This window comes from Culicoides brevitarsis, chromosome 3 (assembly GCF_036172545.1).
Source record: "Culicoides brevitarsis isolate CSIRO-B50_1 chromosome 3, AGI_CSIRO_Cbre_v1, whole genome shotgun sequence".
In the NCBI taxonomy this organism is placed as follows: Eukaryota; Metazoa; Arthropoda; class Insecta; order Diptera; family Ceratopogonidae; genus Culicoides; species Culicoides brevitarsis.
The window spans coordinates 35,710,211-35,729,302 of record NC_087087.1 but is presented as its reverse complement, the minus strand read 5'-3'; the positions used below and the strand labels follow the sequence as shown (position 1 = coordinate 35,729,302).

At 31.0% G+C, this 19,092-nt stretch overlaps 6 protein-coding genes across 11 annotated transcripts in view; 1 reads left to right on the top strand and 5 right to left on the bottom strand.

The window, feature by feature from the left end:
- The window catches only part of LOC134835629 (teneurin-a), a 196,473-nt gene that overhangs the window by 101,499 nt on the left and 75,882 nt on the right, over positions 1–19,092 (top strand). The window lies entirely within an intron of this gene.
- On the bottom strand, positions 173–1,581 carry LOC134835634 (fatty acid hydroxylase domain-containing protein 2-like). The gene is made up of 5 exons (XM_063850548.1): positions 1,361–1,581; positions 1,118–1,293; positions 787–1,018; positions 472–694; positions 173–391 (listed from the first exon to the last, which is right to left on the bottom strand). The coding sequence occupies exons 1-5, from the start codon at positions 1,425–1,427 to the stop codon at positions 301–303; spliced, it is 789 nt and encodes a 262-aa protein (XP_063706618.1). The 5' UTR covers positions 1,428–1,581; the 3' UTR covers positions 173–300.
- On the bottom strand, positions 2,287–3,147 carry LOC134835635 (fatty acid hydroxylase domain-containing protein 2-like). The gene is made up of 3 exons (XM_063850549.1): positions 2,896–3,147; positions 2,608–2,833; positions 2,287–2,388 (listed from the first exon to the last, which is right to left on the bottom strand). The coding sequence occupies exons 1-3, from the start codon at positions 3,077–3,079 to the stop codon at positions 2,298–2,300; spliced, it is 501 nt and encodes a 166-aa protein (XP_063706619.1). The 5' UTR covers positions 3,080–3,147; the 3' UTR covers positions 2,287–2,297.
- On the bottom strand, positions 3,620–4,714 carry LOC134835633 (fatty acid hydroxylase domain-containing protein 2-like). Its single transcript, XM_063850547.1, has 3 exons — positions 4,544–4,714; positions 4,309–4,481; positions 3,620–4,238 (listed from the first exon to the last, which is right to left on the bottom strand). The coding sequence occupies exons 1-3, from the start codon at positions 4,629–4,631 to the stop codon at positions 3,690–3,692; spliced, it is 810 nt and encodes a 269-aa protein (XP_063706617.1). The 5' UTR covers positions 4,632–4,714; the 3' UTR covers positions 3,620–3,689.
- Positions 4,993–6,274, bottom strand: LOC134835631 (fatty acid hydroxylase domain-containing protein 2-like). Its single transcript, XM_063850545.1, has 3 exons — positions 5,688–6,274; positions 5,409–5,629; positions 4,993–5,352 (listed from the first exon to the last, which is right to left on the bottom strand). Exons 1-3 carry the CDS (start codon positions 6,204–6,206, stop codon positions 5,211–5,213), a joined length of 882 nt encoding a protein of 293 aa, XP_063706615.1. The 5' UTR covers positions 6,207–6,274; the 3' UTR covers positions 4,993–5,210.
- LOC134835632 (fatty acid hydroxylase domain-containing protein 2-like) lies at positions 6,633–7,715 on the bottom strand. Its single transcript, XM_063850546.1, has 2 exons — positions 7,585–7,715; positions 6,633–7,521 (listed from the first exon to the last, which is right to left on the bottom strand). Exons 1-2 carry the CDS (start codon positions 7,658–7,660, stop codon positions 6,728–6,730), a joined length of 870 nt encoding a protein of 289 aa, XP_063706616.1. The 5' UTR covers positions 7,661–7,715; the 3' UTR covers positions 6,633–6,727.

Genomic DNA, 19,092 nt, shown 5'->3' with positions numbered 1-19,092 from the left:
GGTAAAAAGTTGTTCAGGTAAAAAAAAATGAATAATTATTGTTTGTACTTTTAGCAACGGTGAAAGTTTGCATGTTGTCAAAATCGCTGAAATTTAAATAATTTTAACTTTTTAAACAAAAACTTTTTTAAGGACGAAAATTTTGAAGTTAATGGCACTCTTTAAGAGAAAATCTTTTATCAAACTTCACTGTTGAATTCGATATTCATTCATTTAATTAACTAAATTAGCACGTATCTTACGCTTAACCTATTAATTACAATCCAATAAGGTATATTTTGTACAGTCTTATGGTTACAGTTACAATTTCCATTTTTGTTTCACACTATCCTCGACATCAGTTTTGTGTATCCAATCCATTATGCCCAAAACGCCGTAATATCTATTAAATCTAATCACAAAAACAAAAAAAGAAGAAATAGAAAAGTCATCCATCAATCGATCAAACTGAATCCAAAAAAAAAAACTTACTTTAGGTGATGATAATCATGACTTCGTGGATCGTAGTAAAAGGGAAATTTGTATCCGGAATGATTTGCGAGAGTCCTTAGCATGGCATGCGTCAGCCAGAGACACGCCGTAAACAAATTACTTCGCATGACAACTAATCCAATGGTATTCGAGACAATATTACAGAAGATATGTTCCGTGGGTGTGCAATAAATGCCCGCTAACGCTATTGGCGTTGTCCATTCTGTGATAACATAATAAATCGAGAGGCAAAGAGATTTATTAATTTCATCTTGTTCGGGTTTCTACTTTGAGCAAAATAAATGACTTTCTTACCATGATGTTCCTTGTGATACTTTTTGTACAACCAACCATGATGGAAAAGGCGATGCGAATAGTAGAAAAATATGTCATTCAGAATTAATGACACAATAATGTCCAAACAAAATTTATTAAATGTCGGTACGTCTCGAATCGTATCCGCAGCACCGCGACGCACAACTTGCGGATATGCCATGAAAGCAAGTACCAATCCCACAAATTGGTTTCGAAGCACAACTTTAGCAGTCTAATGGAAGACAATAAAAATTCACATAAAAGCAAAACAAAAATATGTAAATTTTCGTATCACGCCGCATCAAACACGTGAGATGAAGTTCAAGGTTACCTTAACAACGGCGCCGATTTCTACAGGTTCATTCACTCCTGGCTGCACTTTGTAATTCTGTATCCATTTAGGTTTGTCGATCAGATCGAGTATCAGGTAGAAAATAGCGCCTATCCAATAAACGCCCGATGATAATAACGTAATACCAAAGGTCCATAACATGAAGGGATTATCACCTTCAAATGACAAAACAAAGGTTTAGTTACTAAAAGTCGAATTCAATGCCAAGATTTCATTACTTACCAATTGTATCTAATACTGCGTTCCATTGAGGATGAAAAAAACTTTGAAAAAAGTCTTGATTCGCCATGATTACATTTGAATTATTTTCGTTTTTATTATTAAAAATTATGAAAACGATTCAGACAATTAAATGGGTCAAATAACTATACTGATAACTTCAATACAAAATTATAAACAATGATCAGAAAATACGCAATTAAATACGTTTAATCGACTGAGACTCTCAGTTGCTCAAATAAGACTGACCGAAAAAACAAAAATAATAATTTTTTGCTTGTTTGAGTGACTACTATTGCGAAATGTGTACTTAGTCATTTGATTTTTATATACAAAGCAACATACATACTTATGAAGCTGTTTCAATTTTGAGAGTTTACATCTAAACGAGTAGCGCATAAAATAAAGAGAAGCTGAAACTTGTTTCTTGGTTTACACGCAGTTTGGAGATCAAGTTCATGTATACATGTAAGAAATATATGTTAAATGCGCCGTTATTGCATAATTTTTGTTTGTATAGTTTCATTGAAACTGAGAGTGATTCTTTTCAGTATATGTTGTCATATACATTGAGTATTTTTCCCATATTCGTAAAATATCTTAAGCCCATTTCTATTTTAAAAATCGATATAAAATCTTTTTTTACGTCTTGTCGTTGACCTCTGTTTCGTTTTAAAGGCAACGCTTTAAAATATTTTCAAAAGAGGCGAGACATCATTAAATTATCATAAAAAAATCGGTATAGAATAAGCTAACGGGTTCAATGTAAAACGAAAAATTCGCGGATTTCCGGAAATCAAAACAACCATTTGAATAATTTTGTATCAAAATACCGAAACTTTTATTAATACAGGTATGATAATGAACACAACTTTCAAGGTCATTTCAAAAATGACGCTTAAAGACTCAAACGACACAGAAATTTATTTCTTTGTATGAATCATCTTTTCTTGTTTTTATATTCTTTAAAGCTGGCGTCTGTTCCATGAATCCAATCCATAATTCCAATTATTCCGAAACAACTTGTGAATCTAAAAAAAAAAGAAAATATTACGTAAATCATAAAATGTTGTTTACGAAAAATTATATGTATTAAAATGATATTCTTGTGATATCTAAAAATTTTTAAAAATTCTGTAAAAATTTTTTTTTTAAATTTTCAAATTTTAGTTTTTAAATTTGATGATTCAACAATTTTTTGGCTTAAAAAATAAAACTTTGTTCAAAAAGTTAAATAATTTGCTGCATACCTCATATGATGAAAATCGTGTTGCTCTGAATTGTAAATCAGAAAAGGAAATTTGTAACCGCTGTGATCGTTGACTGTTCGAAATGTCGAGTGCACATACCAAATCGCTACAGATATCACATTTGAAGCCATTAGAAAAGGTCCAATAACTGCTGGCAAAATGTTTGTCGTCAAATGTTCAACTGGATGGCAATACTGTCCCGTTATTGCCATGGGAGCTGTGAATTCTAAACAGAAGATTTCCTTAATTAGTCAAGAGAAAAATTATTGTCAATAAATTCTGTCGTACCATGATGCATTTTGTGATACTTTTTGTAGAAACGTGGATGATGTAATAAACGATGAATGTAATAGAAGGTAATTTCTCTCGTTATCTCGAATACAATAAAGTCAAGAAGTAATCTGGATGTTGATGGAATGGGTCGCACGTAATCATCATCAATACTACCTCGAACATATACGAAAGGATGCATTATTATGGAACACGGTATTTGCACGCAAAATTGGTTAAATAGCACTTGTTTAATTACTGACGGCAATTTATCCGTCGTCGTTGGATTCGCATTCGACTGCACTTTGTATTTCATGATAAACTTTGTTCTTGGCAGCGTGTCAAGTGCCATGAAGAACGCACAAAATAACCAGTAGCATGAAATTGCAACGAGATTTGGGACTATTATCCAACCACGAACAGGATCATCGCCTAAACAAGTGAGCGAAAAGATTGGCTTGTCACTAAATGGTAACTATCATTTTTTTAACTGTAATGAACGACAATTATTCACCTGTTATATCCAGCAATTTGCCCCAAAAGTATTCGAAATGACTTCTCATTGTCTACAATTTAGTGTTTTTGTTGACTCTATACAATACATACTTCGACAAAATTGAAGATAATACTGCCGGTTTTGTCTGAAAAAATAAAAACACACAAAAGGTATTAAACAGGTTGGACAAGTTTTGTCGAATTTTGACGTAAAACAAGTTCATTCACCAAAAAGCTTCAGTCAAAGTTAGTTGTTACAAAATTTTATTAATCTCTCTATAAAAAATCACATTTTTTTCACTATTTTTCACGACAAACTATTTCATTTTCATCTTCTTTTCGCCGCCAGTGCCGTGTATCCAATCCATAAAACCGAAAAACTCAACGCCATAATGTTTCGTAAAGCTTTCATGATGATAATCGTGTCTTGTTGGATTGTAATACCATGGAAAGTAATATCCCGAATGATCGCTTAAAGTTCGAAGTATCACATGAGAAAGCCACACAAATGTTGTGAAGTAATGTGCGCCCATTACTGCAGGTCCCAACAAAACGGGCATTAAATTGCTCCAACAATGCTCCATGGCGTCGGCATATTGCGCCGTTACTGCGACAGGAGCTGTATATTCGTGATGCCTTTTGTGATGTTTCTCGTAAAATCGTCGATGATGCAGCAACCGATGTGAGTAATAGAAGGAAATTTCACGGAAGAACATGCATCCGATGAAATCGATGGCAAGCCGACTAAACGTTGGAATTTCACGAATTGTCATAAGAGGGCCTCCACGCCAAACAAGTATTGGATACATGAATGTCGTGTACAAGAGCGCAACAACTGTTTGATTGTAAATTACGCGCTTGATGACCTTGAATTAAAAAGTAAACGTACAATTTCTACTGCAATACACATCAGATTTCCATATGATAAATATTTACTTTACGTAATTTAATCCAATCAACGGGCTCATTCTTTCCAGGTTGCGTCTTATATTTTTTTAGAAAAGCAAAGTTGTATGTGTCAAACACCATGTAAATCATTCCGATACTCCAATAAATTACGAACATTGCACCGTTCATTCCAAAAATCCACATTATGAAGGGGTCATCGCCTGTCGATAATAGAAATCGTTATCAAAACAATAAAATTTATAATTAAAACTCGTCTTCGTACTCGTTTTGTCAACAAATCCGTTCCATTTTTCTTCAAGAAAAGTTTTTGAGACGTTTGTAAGTGTCTCATTTATTTCATTAGACGACATTTCTCCTTTAATTTTTGGTAATCTCAAAAAGTCTTTAAGTTATCCAAATAAAAACAATTAATCACGACTGCCCATGGCAAAGAACGAATACATACTACTGACCAACAGTTCAGAATACTTGATAATACATTACTCTTTGGAATATTAAAGTTGTCAATGATGTGCGTGTACAGAACGCAGGGTTTTGAATCACTTTTTATTTTGCAAATACGTTTTACTTTTTGTCTTGAAAGATTTTAAAATTGTAAGTTTTCATCTAAAAAAATTAATTTTTATTTTATTTTTCAAAAAATTAAAAAATATTTAAAAAAAAAAATTTTTTTTTCAAAAACATTTTGAAACCCTTATTTAATATATGTATAGGTATATAGCTTTGTAGAATACAAAACGCGCTTTTAACTACAATTTAATCAACAGTTATCGAGATAAATATTGAATAATAGATAGATAACTTATCAAAAAGATCAAAGACCAATCAATTTTTTGACCTTTTTGAAGGTTTTTTCATGTTTTTTCTTTAATTTTCAAAAAGTATATTAAAGGAAAAAAAAATAAAATATAATTTGATGGATAAACAACTTATTTATCAGGATACAGCTCTCTCATAGATTTCGTGCTAAGAAGAATTTTGTTCCGTGAAAAGGATTTTGTCTTCTTAAACATCGTATCCGTGCCGTGAAGCCAATCCAAGAAACCCAACACTCCATAGCAATTATTAAATCTACAAAAAAATAATAATTTTAACTTAGCTTCATTCGATTTAAACAAAATTCTTACTTCATGTGATGAAAATCATGAAATTCAGGACTATGCATTAGAGGAAAATGATAACCTGAATGATCGTTCATTGTATTTGTGATTGCAAGTAAAAACCACAAACAGGTTGTTACAATGTGACTTTTCGCAGCTATAACTCCCAAACCGAGAGGCGCGAGATTACTCAATGCATGTTCTAAAGGATGTGCATATACAGCAGTTATTGCAATAGGAGCTGTCCACTAAAAGTTAAAAACTTTCGTTAAAAGTTCAAATAAAAAAAATCGAAAAATCAATTACCTCATGATGTTGCTTATGGAAATATTTGTAAATTGCCTTTGCATGAAACAGTCTATGCGAGTAATAGAAACCTACTTCCTCGAGAAGTACCATCACAATTAAATCAAAAACAATTTTCTGAAATGTTGGAAGCGTTCGAATATCTTCAAAGCATCCTCGCCATTCCATTATCGGGTACATGAACATTAATGTGATTGTTTGAACGACAAATTGGTTGAACAAAACTTGACGAATTACAGCAAAGAGCCTTTTGCGATCCACAGGTTCGTTAGTTCCGGGTTGCGTTTTGTATTTTCGCAAGAAAGCAGGTTGATTTGTTACATCCAGAAAGATGTAGAAACTACCAAAAATCCAATACCATGCGATGGAAATGGTATTGACTCCAAAAATCCATAAAAAATGTGAATCATCTCCAATTTTGTCAAGTAACAATTCCCATTGAGATTGCCAAAAGTCTCCAGATGTCGACCAAAGATTTGCTGCTTGCGACGAATTGTTGAGAAATGTCGACGACGACATGTTTTATGTGCGTACAAATCAAAACAAATACTAAAATAATGAATGAATCGAATGTTTTATAGCTGGAAGTATTTCGGGCATTTATTTTTTTAAAAAAAGAGATAATGAAATCAGGGGACGTTTAGGTATCAATTATGAATTATTTGAACAAATGTTGAAAAATAAGTATAAATATTGCCTTAACAGCTCTTGACGAATAAATTAATGCAAAAATCATGAGTAGCAAATATTATTTGGATTTTTGATAAAGACGATTATAAATTGATAAGTTGTTGTTCGTGATGAAAAGCACGTTAAGCAAAGAAAATAAGTTTAATTTTAGCTCTCGATAAGATTATTGAAAAAAGTGCAAATAATACTGATCAATTTTTCAACCTTAAAAGTTCTTTCACAGTTAAAAAAGGTCAACCCAAAGGATTTTTAACAATTCGTAACTTTTCCCTCGTTTTATTAAAAATTATTTGAATGAAAACAAATTATATTCAATTAACTGCAAAAAAAACTTTATTATAACCGCAACTTTACTTCGTCTTTTCTTTTGGCTGTGATGGGAAAATCTCCCGAGCTGATTGCAAAGTGTACAATCTTCCATCGCGCTTACTTTCTACTGATCTTTTGTACAAAGAATCAGTTCCGTGTAACCAATCGAGCAATCCGGAATGCCCATAGTTGTTATTGAAGCTCAAATGATGGAAATCATGCATTTCGGGACTTGTGAAGAACGGAAAATGGTATCCTGAATGCACATTAAGAGTTCCAAGTGTGCGATTTGCAATTGTAAACCATGACATTGCGAGGGATGCCTTTACAAGTGTTGGTCCTATGATGATCGGCAACAAGTTACATACAAAATGCTCAAGTCCCGTACAATAAGCTGCTGATACAGCAATAGGCGCTGTAAATTCATGATGTTTCTTATGAACCCATTTGTAGAACATTTTATGATGCGCCAACCGATGTGTATAGTAGAATCCAATTTCATATACGAGCTCAATTACGACAAATTCGAACAAAAATCTCTCGATAGAAGGCAAATGACGTGCACGCTCATAAGTGAATGAATTCTTGTCGAGAGCGAAGCCAATTAACGCTACGGGAACTGTCACGATAAATTGATTAAAAAGCACTTGTTTACATACAATCCAAAGTTTCGAGAGTTCCAAAGGTTCATTTTTGCCGGGTTGCGTTTTGTATTTTCTCAGAAATGATGGCTTGTTTGTGACATCAAGGAACATGTAGAACGAACTGCCGAGCCAATAAAGAGCAATGGAAAACATCTGCGTGTAAACTACCCACAACATAAATGGGTCATCGCCTTAAAAACAAACAAACAAACGTGTGACTCATACTAAGTTAGAAAAAAAATATAAATATTTACCCAAAACATCAAGTAACGAGTCCCATTTTGACTGCAAAAACGACGGTTTTGTCGCATTCAATCCAAGTTCATCCATGATGGTGAATATTATTCACAATACTAATGAGAGACGTGTTCGCATGAAAATATTTTATACACAAATCTTATCATTTTTTGTGAATGATAACAAACACACGAAATAAATGCTTATTAATGCTTGAAGCGATCGCATTATAGCAAGCTCGTGTCGTTACGTTATTGTAAACTTTTTGAATAATAACAATATTAATACAAAGATAATTTTTTGAATCGCGTTATTTTTATAAATACAATTGATAGGCTTTCGCTTGTCATTTATAGAGCCCGGATAAATGTTGAAAAATTGCTTAATTTTCTCGGTATTTTTTTTTTATAAAAATAATGAGATATAAAACACTTTTTTTACAATATGAAACATAAAACGAATTAAATATGAAAAATTAAAAGGCTCTTTAATTAAAACTTACCCCTCAAGAAAAAATTGTTGTTTGTCGATATCCACATATATACATTAAATCGAACCGCTATATAATTTTTATTGTTTCACATTATTATAACTTCTGCATTATTACACATTTTTTCCGTTGTTATTATTATTATTTGAATATAAAGCATATTTGATTCCTCGTAAAAGAGCATAAAGCCTCAAAATATATTACTTTATTATTATTATGGACATCAACACAGAATTATGACAACAAAATTGTGCGAGAACAGCATGCATACGAGCAACACAAAAAGCATAAAAAGGTATTAAAAACATTCACATTTAATAAAATGAGCCATTATAGGGACGCGATCGACATCGAATAAACGGAATATAATTCCATAATATGCATCGAAGCCATTTTTTCCGTTTATTGTGTGACAGTTTATTGTTGACATTATGTGAGTTCGTAAAATCCTGCAACAAAAAGGTTATAATTTTAAGTATTCATCAATACAATGATTTTTAATGCAATGGCAACAGATCGACATACAACGATAAAATAGGAAATCGATATCGTGGTTTGACTGTTGGGTTGAGGCGAAATGTAATAATAATATTGCAGATATGTTTCCGTATTCATCGTGATGAGCCCTGCAATTAAAAAGTAAATTGAGTTTACGATTTTTTTAAAAAAAGAATTCGAAAAAATTTTAGTCAGAATTTAAAAAAACACATTTAAAAAAAAAAATATTAAAAAAATATACCTATTTTTAAAAATATATTAAAAATTTTATAAAAAAATTGTTATACATGAAGTTTTCGCTTCAAAAATAGATCTTATATATTCATCAAAAGTAACAAAAATTTTGAAAACAAACCCGATAGTGACAGAATATAAAAGATCTAAATATAATTAGCTCTCTAAAAGTAAAATTTACCTCTTTTCAATTCACAAAGTAAAATTCATGCATTTGCATCGAAATGGTTCATTTTTTGGATACACCATCGATAAATGCGGTTAAAGAAACTGACCAACCAATGTCCATTAGGCATATCAGTTACTCGGTTAAACGTTTTAACGGAAATATATCTCTGGGCTGGCGAATCGGCCCGTCAATTGTGTCACTATTTTACGAGCATTATCGTATCTCCCTCTTGACATCCATTTTACAACGAAATGTGTGTCATTGCTGTGTCGCATTCAGCGGAAAATTATTCGGAACTTTGCAATGAAATCGTAATTGAGGCTAATCTGTATCCATTTATAAATTTCTTGGTCACATATGTTCGAAGTTGCTAATAATAATCCATCGGGAGAGGAACCATATTTAGGCGATTCGGAGTACGCTGCACGACGAAAACTGTAAAATGAATGCCAAATTTTTTGGCATGATCCGTGTGTGAATAATAAAACGTGATGTCGTGTAATGTAATATCGTCGTCCTTTTTTTCCTCGTACGAAACATGATTCGGGTCAAAGTTTAGGCAGTTCGTTCGTTCATCATCAACGGAGCGCAGAGTGAGTGAAGCATATGAATTTTTAATCAAGTCGAACGAACAAACACGCACACAAGATGCTGAACTGAGTGTATTTACATATTTTAGTGATTCATGCGATGCGAGCTTTGTTGATACGACAACCCAAAAGGACAGCAATCGTCAAAGGACTCAACTGCAGCAACGACGAAACAAGAAGTTAAACTTGAGACAGATTTTTAATTCACTTTTCTCTACTTTTTTTGTTGCGAAATTGCAAGTTTGTTTTAGAACAGCGTCCTTGTTGCACTGCATCAGCAAAAAAAAAAGGAAATTGATTATGCTGTTGGCCTTTTACAACATTTTATCAGTGTGTTTATCTTCGTTTTCCTCATCGTATCGCCATCTCCTAACGAAAAATGATGAGAAAAAAACGTATCTAGACAAATTATGTTTATCTTTTTGACTAAATTAAAAGTAAACTTTAAATACTGCTGTGTTTCACTTTTTAAAAACTATTTTAAAATGTAATATCATGCCCATGTCCATAAAGAGATTAAAGATAATATATTTTTTTCCATTCCCCCATGGCATGTTGTTTCATTATACAGAAAGAGAGTGTTACAACAACATGAAAATTTATTAAAACTCATACATTTGTGTGTGTCGTAGGTTGTAATGAAAAAAAAAGAAGAAAAAACAAACAAATTGCCTTCATTTTCATTAGAATTAATAATAATTTGTTCGTTCTTTTTTTTTATTGAGGTTTAAAATTAACTCGGAAACTTTTATTTTTGTCATCAAAACTTCTTTAATTGTGTGTATTTAGGGCAGTTAAGGGTTGAAAAGAACATTTTGTAGGTGTGTACGGATTATAATTTAATGGGGCTTTAATGAGCGACATGCACGTGACTGAGATTTTAAACGACAGTAGAATACATTTTTTTGCATTGTTAGGTAAATATACATTTTTACATTTTGAGACAAAAAATAGAAATTGTTAGTTTTGCAGAGATAGATTCAAAAGTCATTACCTAAAATAAATCCTATGCGAAAGCCATCGTCAAAGTTCATCAATAAATCAAGAAAATTACATCCTCCTCAAATATATCATCATCCATTCGATGTCCTCTTTGTTAAAAAACAGTCCATTTTCATCCTCAAGTGGCAATTAGGCTCAATATTTTCTTTGTTTTATGTATTTTACGACTCCTCCGCGCCTTATATGTGATAAATATTTGAATAGGCATCCATTAAATTTTTCGTATCCATAAAGTGTCTTTCGGCAAATACCATTAACTCTACATAAATAAAAAGATGAAAAACATTCTCTAAAATGTCTTTCGTATTAATGATGCCACGAAGAACGAGATGAACGATGATATATGCAGTAAAACATCAATCAATCATCGACCGAGCCAATTTTCGTATTTTTTTGTCTTTTTCAACATTATATTAAAGAAATTTGTTTGTTGTTTTAGTCATTTGAGTCATTTTTTGTCGAGAAAATCGAACAAAAATACATGTGTGAGAATCCGATAGTGTTGATACTTGAGTTTTTTTCGCCGCCTTCCCTTTCAACATGGGTGATGACACATTTCAACGCTGCGAGAGTAAGACACACACACGACACATATTGTTTATCACATCTCACTTTTCTTAATTGATGATGTTTTTCTATCTTTTCTTCTATTTTTTGTTCAATGATGTTGAAATAGAAAGAAAATTAATCTTTGTTCGAAAATATTTCATCGATGATGTCCTAATCTATCATCAAAAGAAAAAAATAGATAAAAGTGCGTTTTTGTGTCACTACTTCATTGTTGTCGAAAGTACATCCGTGTCAATATAAAACAAAAATACAAAAATTTGGAGTTACTTACCATATTTTATGCTTTACAACACATTTGCCTTGCGATACATTGGATCGGATTTTAATTAAGCACGACACGCTTCCGAAAAAATAACGATGTTGAACATTTTCATTGTTTTTTTTTAATTTTATTTGATATCGTGACATTAAACGTGTAACAATATGACACACATTCACTCGTTGAATAAATTAATAAACATAAATAAACTTTTTAACAAATAAATTAAATAAATATCGAAGTACGCGCAATATCTGTCCATACCAATTTTTGCAGAGATGTTTCAGGTAAAGTGTGAAATTTAAAGTATTTTTTTATCGAATGCTTTTGATGATTGTTGATGAAGAAGATGAAGAGTTTTTATGCCTTTTACCAACCAGTTTTGTACAAAAGAGGAAGAGGAGCAGGCGCAGGAGCTGTATAAGCCGACAATGCGGGAAGATTACGCGCCATGAGTTGACCAACAGTCAAGATAAGCAGAATCATCTATGGAAAAATAAGAAAAATTTTATAACAAGTATATGAATTTTAATGAAAATATTTGACTTACTCCAACTCCGAGACCCTTAATTGACACAACAGTTAAAGCAGCTAACAAAGTTGTGATGACGCCAACAACAAATGAAGCAGGAATCAATGCAAAGCTAACACGTTTGAGGAAATGATGTCCGAAAGTACGAGGCTCTGAAACAACAAATAAAGATTATGTTCAGGATTGTCAATTTATAACAAAAATTAAATTTTTCAGAATTTTTTTTAATTTAATTAGTTTTTAATTTTAATTTTTTAAAATTTTAATTTTTTAAATTTAAATTTTAAGTTTAAAATTGTACGATTGTAATTTTTTTTAACACTTTTTCTTTCACTTTAATTTTATTTCTATGTTAACATTTTTACGAAAAACATAATTAAATGTGACAAAATGTCAACTTTTTTGTGAGATTTTTTAAACTATAATTAAAATATACAAAAATATGTTTTTTTATTTTTTTAACTTTTTTTAATCCGATATTTTTAAATTTCTTATTTTCACGAATTATTTGATACATTTTTTAAAATTTTTATTTTCATTTTTAACTTTGTATTCTTTTTCATATGTATCCTACCTAACACTTCATCACTTTTCTCGACATTTTCACAAATAACTGAGTTGATCAAGCAAACTGCAAAAACAGCGGCAATTACAAATTTCTGTTGACAACCCATTTCTTCGATATTTTTTTTTATTTTAAATTAATGCGACTTGACGAGGTCGACGACGTTCGAGGACTAACGAAAAATGTAGAAATTCAATGTAATTTAATTGTTTTATTTCGGCGATCACTATTAGCTAAATTTCAACAAACACATTCGCATTTTTCCAAATACGGACAAAGAAATTGATGACGTTAAGCTTCGGCATGTCGTTGAACGCCAAAAATAACGAACAACAGAGAAATTCTTCAGATAATTAGTATGCGAGACAGGAACAAGCTAAAGAAGCATTAAAGTTATTCTTTCTTAGGCAAGTTTTATGTTTGTGTGTGACGAGACCAACGCACGTATTTTCGTGCGTGCATAAATTTACTCTCAATTTCACGTTACCCTAATTTTCGACAATGATTTTTTTTTTGGTAACTTAATATAATTTCATTATATTTATTGAATTGTCAAAAAAAAAAAATAAGTGAAATATTTATGCGATAATGAACAACGCAAATGAATAAAATATAACTAATCAACATAAAATTAAATTCATAAATTTTTCAGTAATCCCATATATCAATTCTGGGATAAATAACAGCACACAAAACAAAATAAAAATGATGACTTGATTCAATTGTTCGCAGAAATAATTAATATATTTTCCATTTAATTGTTATTATTATCATCAGATAATTTATCAACTCAATATAATTATGACATTTTATGAGATATGTTATAGCAATTGGCTAGTCTATTAGTCTCCATTTTGTGAGAGAAGGAAATGCTTGCTCCAGAATTTAAAATTTATTATATTTTGTTATTTTATTATTATTATTGCAAAATGATACGAAATTTATATTTATGGGTCAACAAACGAACAAGAGTTTCCGAGGACTTGCATTGCACAATACGGAACATAAACTTGCGTGTGAATTATTGATGTCAACAATTTCAAAGAAGATTTATTTGAGTGTTCAAGGATTTCTGTAAACGGATATCGAAAAAATGAGAATAGGATCGAACAACACAAATCTTGAGAAATCTAAATTTATATCAAATTTAATAATTTTTTGATGTTAGACTCTCATGATCGCCATGACACCCAAATCTCTCCGAAAATCAAATTTCAATTTCTTCAAGGGTTGTCAAGTTGCTTAGCACGTTTGTTACAACATCAAACACATGTATCTTAAATTAAAATTACACACTCGATCCAACAAGGACGTCGTCAAATATTGATATGAAAAGTATGAAATGACAATTTTTCCCTTTTCAAATACTCAATTCGGGCACAAAAAGAGACAAAAATCACCAATTACTCCTTAATCCGCAACGAACAATGAAAAGACGAACGAACATCTAAATTTTGAGTAAACACATAATAATTATAATGTCTACTTATTTAACGTTGCTGAACAATGCACAAAAGCAACACACACGTGTCAGTTGTGCAAACATTACGGATCTCAAAATTCACTCTTAATATTTCTGGTTGGAACATTTTACCATGAAAAACAAACAAAACACCCTCCTTTTTCATCGAAAACGCATTCTTCTTACTCTTTCTTATGTGTAATGCTCAAAAGTTTCGTATTTATGAGCAAACAAGAATAATCGATTTTATATCCGGAATTGTTACAAACAAATAAATGTTCAAGGAAAAAGTTTGAATTACTATTTATTTTGACAATTATTTTGAGTAATGTGTGTTGTTGGTATAAGTGTGTCACTATTCTCTATTGTTATTAATTTACTTGGTTTCTATGTTATTTCTCCCATTAGGTATAATAACGTCGACGAATTGAAGCAAAAGTTTTTTTTTATTTTGAGCAAGTTTTTGAGATAGATTACAAATTGAGTTGCATGCAGATCTATAACTAACAAAAAAAAGTTTAACAAAACTCTTTTCTCCTTGTTATAAATGAAACCAATCAAGTTGTATTGTAAATATTCAATGTTTCGCAATTCATGAAATGGAACAGAAGGAAAAATAAAAATTTTAATAAACAACATGAATAATATTTTTTTCATGTTATAATTTCATCAAAGGCTTCATATCGTTTTGACATTCGAAAAAAAAATATCTCGCAAAATATTTTGATTGTGAAACACGCAAAACAATACAAAGAAAATCTGTGAGACTTTATTACCATTATTTTGAGGCAACTGACGATGCGATGCCAACGAACGAAGACAGATGAATGCTGCACTGCATATGTGTCATTATAATGTTTTCTATCTCTCGTAGTTGTAGTAAAAAGTATTTAGCATAAGAGTTCTTTCACACAAAGAAAGGCTTTTATATTTAAAAAAACATACAGAGAGAGAAACTAAAGAAGGAAGTGTATAACTTGTGGAACATGCTTCAAAGTTGCCACTTGACATCTAAACAGAACACACATACACTTCGAAAAATTGGAATATAAACTTTAACAATTTATTCTAAATAACAGAGAAATACGAAAAACAAGGAGAGAAATAGAAGTATCATTGTGTCTTGTGAAAATTGTGAAAATTTCATAAAAGCAACAAAAAAAGGAAGAAAAGCCTTTTATGATGAAGTGTTTCATCATGAATACTCCTTTTGCTCTCGTTTCTCGTCTGTTTTTACTCGTTTTGAACGTTCTTCCCAACTTTTTAAGGGCACTCTAGCAAAAATTGTGTTGCTATCGTTGTTGTGTATTATTATAATGGCACAAGCACCCAAGAACATCACTTCAGGATAAATGCTCGTAGCGCGTTCAGGTAATAGTGTTGTCGTCAAAGAGAAAAAAGTCGTCGCAAAAGGACTTTGAAATTTAAGTTTTTCCTCTACTCTTTTCTGCTCTAAAAGAAAAAAATACAAAATAACTTAAAACCAGATTGTAAGTAAATGTTGCATGAAATACTTAACTCCTTTCAGTCCTTGTGTGTGTATCTGCTTCGTCGTTCGTTTTATCATAAAGACGTTAATCAAAAGATTTAGAAAGCTTTTAAAAAATTTATTTCGCTACACTGGCATTTATGAGCGCCTGTATGACAGTCTCGAACGATGATAATCTAGGTCTGGGTTATTCACTTACATTCTCCATAAATTTAACTGCGACAGTTAGAAGAAGATTTTTTTATTTGGTTAGGTTGATGACATTTGTATGACTTTTGTACTTTTGCTTCAATATAAAGTTGAATATATTCAGTTAGTTTCATTCTAAAAGTTAAAAAAAATGTTATATTTATTAAAATTTTTGTAATATTAGGACAAATTTCGAACCCTTCTAATCAAATTTTATTTATTTTTTTTTTCAGGTGAGTTTCGACAGTAAATTGAAATATAAAAGATCATCCTGATGAGTAAGTACCCTTCCCATATTTTTTTATATTTTTATAATTGTGAACAACAACCCTCTCTTGCTTCAATATATAACGAACATACATGTTGCATTAGTTAATAAATTCATAATGAACAAATTGCGCAAAAATTCCATTAATCAAAAAACTCGAATATAAAAGGTATCAATTACCGATTCATCCATTGTGTAATACTACTCGGAAGATCCCTTTTTGAATCAGAGTGTCTGTAATAAAAGAAAAGAAGAAAAAGCGAAAGGCGCCCAATTTATAAATTATATCTTCATTTTCGCTTATGTCTGAGTCTAAAGATGATGTGTAATTCATTTTTTATGAAGTCGAACAAATTATTTTCCTTTGATTATTTTATTATTATTATAAATATCGTCTTTCGTCTGAGTGAGTCTCAGAATGCCTCTGTCCAAACACATACATAATTCATATTGCTCGTCGTACACAACACAAATAATGTTTGATTGTTCGTAAATAATAATCTCAATAAAAATTGTTCGAATGACAAAAACGTAAAAAGAGAAGCCCGCCCATTTCCCATCATAATATCTTCTGTTCATGAAAAAAAAGATGATAAAAGAAATATTTGTATAGTTTGGCAGGATCGTAAAGCGAAGACTTACAACAAAAAAATGTCTTTTTGGGAAGCTTCCTGATGTTGTCGCTGAATGTGTGTTGCTATACTCTCAAATCAAGATGGCACAAATTGTGAACAAACAAACAAAAAAAAATTTTCTATGGAGACAGAAAGGAAAAATATTGAATTGCCAATGACATGTATAAAAGCAGAAGTTATGATATTTTTTATTGTGTTTAATAGTAGCAACAATAATATTTTTGCTTTTTGCTTCCTTTTGCTTAAACTGTATATGAGTGAAGAATTTCAGCAAAGATGGATAGAATAAAATTACGACAAAAGTGCTTTTGAATCAAGTCAGTAATATTGAAGAACTTTGGTTCAAAACTTGATTTTCATTCAATTTTAGAACAAATTAAACAAAATTTGAAAATATTTTGTTCCAAAACATCCAATAAATAGTCATTCAAACTTCAATAACAAAATTTTTCTGCCAAATCGACACAATAACGAAGAAGAACAAAGCAAATGGAAGTCCCATTTCTGCTGTCCAACCGTATAAATATTGTTTATTGAATGAATTATTTATCGAACAATGAATGAATAATAAAATTTTGTATTATTGTAAAGTGTAGCGTTGTCGTCATCGTACAAAGTAACTGCGAATCAAAACAATTGAATTTATGCAATACATTTAGCTCATAATTTAGACGTTTGTTGGCTATGGCTCGCAATTGAATTGACTGCCAAATTTTTTGATAGACTCAAATAATGGTTTTTGGCTGTTTGAACATAAATTTGTGATAAATTGCGACGATAACTTTTTTGCACTTTAGATTTTTTTCTTCTTCTTTTATTTAAATAGAAAAGTTTCTAATGAGACAATGAACGAAAACAAAAGCTAGCATTTACTTGGAAAATTCAATTAGAGAAGTAGCTTTTGTGTGTGAGACCCAAGTTCAATTTAAATTGCACTCTAATTGTTCTTTACGTTCACTTCTTCTTCTCCTTCTTTAGCAGGTTACGAACGGAGGACAACAATGTCGACGACGACGAGAGACCAATTTGCCAAGCAAACCATATGAAAATGAAAATCTCCATTGAAGTGTGTGTTCGTGCGGTGAATGACTGAAGACTCGGAGCTTCGAGAATAATGAAACTAATTAAATTATTATAAAACATTGTTAATTGATGTAAACATCCTTCTTTTGTTGTTTAAAATTTCCTCCGTGCACAAGGTATGAAGAGTAGAGATGTATGTGTGGTTTTCTTTTGAGATGTAAATATTTTGTAAATAAGAAATGAAATGGGGATTGTCTAGGTCTCTAACTGATGGTTTTTGCATAATAGGTGACTATGAATGGAATTAAATTAAACTCTTAGTTGCTTACAATTGAATTTAAAATAAAGAGAAGTGAAAAAGAGAATAAAATTGATAAGGAGAGAAAATTCTACGTTTACTAAAAACAACCCAAAATAAATTACTTCCGCATCCTCATGAACATTTCAAAAATTTAAGTGTCGTCTGTAACGAAAATGCTTTCTGAAGCAGAAGCTTTTAAGTATATATAAGAAAACAATTTTTTGTTTTAAGTCAATAAGTTTATGTAAATTTCAAACACTTTATAAAAATAATAAATAAATGAGAAATATAAATTGAATTTAAACGAACTATTTTAAATATATAGTATAAAACAAATTTTAATAAAAATCATATGCATATAATATACATACATATAGAAATATAGAAAAAAATAATTTTGTAAAAATTCTTAAAAAATTAAATATAAAAAAATATTTAAGAAATAAAAAAAATAACTCACAGTGTTCTAACGAACGCCTTATGAAGGGTCACAAACCCTTTCCTGTCAAAACGTTTATTGATGTTCCTTTTAATTATTATTTATTGACATCATATCATCATTATGATCATCAATGTTCTCGACGGAAAACTTTCCCCAATAGCACAACACTCAACTGCGACAACGACAGAAAATATGGGATGGAACACAAACATCCGTGTAACATTTCAAACATGATTGAAAATTTAATTTGGTGGTTTTAGTATTGAATTACTCTTCATGTTCTTCCTCTTACTCGTTCGCAAACATTCCGCCAACAAAGAAAGACTAACCCGTGGAGCAAAATGTGAGTGTAAACAACATCGTAACGCAATTAAGTGAAAATGATCTCACTCCGTTCTCGATTCCGTTCCCCGTCAATTAATGGATTTATTTCATCGCATCGAATCTCGCCACAAAAGGTCAAACAGACAGATAAATTGAACCAAAAACAGATGAAATATTCACGCATTTCATTCAACTTTATACGAAAAAAAAAATCGTATAAATAAACATGAGCAGCACATATTTTAATGACGACAGCTAATAATAGAAATTTCGTATCGCGTAAAGGCAAGTGTGATATAAATCTTCTTAATTCTTGAATGGATGTGTGCGGAACGTGAAAGGAAATGGCGAATTGGTTGCAACTTGCAATAAATTGCACTTGGATGGACAAAATTTTCTGTTATTCTTACTTCATAACGTCAAATGTTCATCCTAACAACGAGTGCAATTTCTGGTATTTTTAGAAGGTATGCAACTAAAGTA

What these genes read in the sequence shown, in the direction of transcription:
- LOC134835634 (XM_063850548.1), bottom strand. Translation starts at nt 1,427, where the DNA reads ATGGCGAATCAAGACTTTTTTCAAAGTTTTTTTCATCCTCAATGGAAC. An exon ending in AAATCGGCGCCGTTGTTAAG is followed by an intron (nt 1,019 to 1,117) that starts GTAACCTTGAAC and finishes GTCTTCCATTAG; the next exon opens with ACTGCTAAAGTTGTGCTTCG. An exon ending in CATGATTATCATCACCTAAA is followed by an intron (nt 392 to 471) that starts GTAAGTTTTTTT and finishes TTTTGTGATTAG; the next exon opens with ATTTAATAGATATTACGGCG.
- LOC134835631 (XM_063850545.1), bottom strand. Translation starts at nt 6,206, where the DNA reads ATGTCGTCGTCGACATTTCTCAACAATTCGTCGCAAGCAGCAAATCTT. An exon ending in TCCATAAGCAACATCATGAG is followed by an intron (nt 5,630 to 5,687) that starts GTAATTGATTTT and finishes TTTAACTTTTAG; the next exon opens with TGGACAGCTCCTATTGCAAT. An exon ending in CATGATTTTCATCACATGAA is followed by an intron (nt 5,353 to 5,408) that starts GTAAGAATTTTG and finishes ATTTTTTTGTAG; the next exon opens with ATTTAATAATTGCTATGGAG.
- LOC134835633 (XM_063850547.1), bottom strand. Translation starts at nt 4,631, where the DNA reads ATGTCGTCTAATGAAATAAATGAGACACTTACAAACGTCTCAAAAACT. An exon ending in CGGATTTGTTGACAAAACGA is followed by an intron (nt 4,482 to 4,543) that starts GTACGAAGACGA and finishes TATTATCGACAG; the next exon opens with GCGATGACCCCTTCATAATG. An exon ending in ATTGGATTAAATTACGTAAA is followed by an intron (nt 4,239 to 4,308) that starts GTAAATATTTAT and finishes TTTTAATTCAAG; the next exon opens with GTCATCAAGCGCGTAATTTA.
- LOC134835635 (XM_063850549.1), bottom strand. Translation starts at nt 3,079, where the DNA reads ATGCATCCTTTCGTATATGTTCGAGGTAGTATTGATGATGATTACGTG. An exon ending in GTATCACAAAATGCATCATG is followed by an intron (nt 2,834 to 2,895) that starts GTACGACAGAAT and finishes TCTTCTGTTTAG; the next exon opens with AATTCACAGCTCCCATGGCA. An exon ending in CACGATTTTCATCATATGAG is followed by an intron (nt 2,389 to 2,607) that starts GTATGCAGCAAA and finishes TTTTTTTTTTAG; the next exon opens with ATTCACAAGTTGTTTCGGAA.
- LOC134835632 (XM_063850546.1), bottom strand. Translation starts at nt 7,660, where the DNA reads ATGGATGAACTTGGATTGAATGCGACAAAACCGTCGTTTTTGCAGTCA. An exon ending in CTCGTTACTTGATGTTTTGG is followed by an intron (nt 7,522 to 7,584) that starts GTAAATATTTAT and finishes TTTGTTTTTAAG; the next exon opens with GCGATGACCCATTTATGTTG.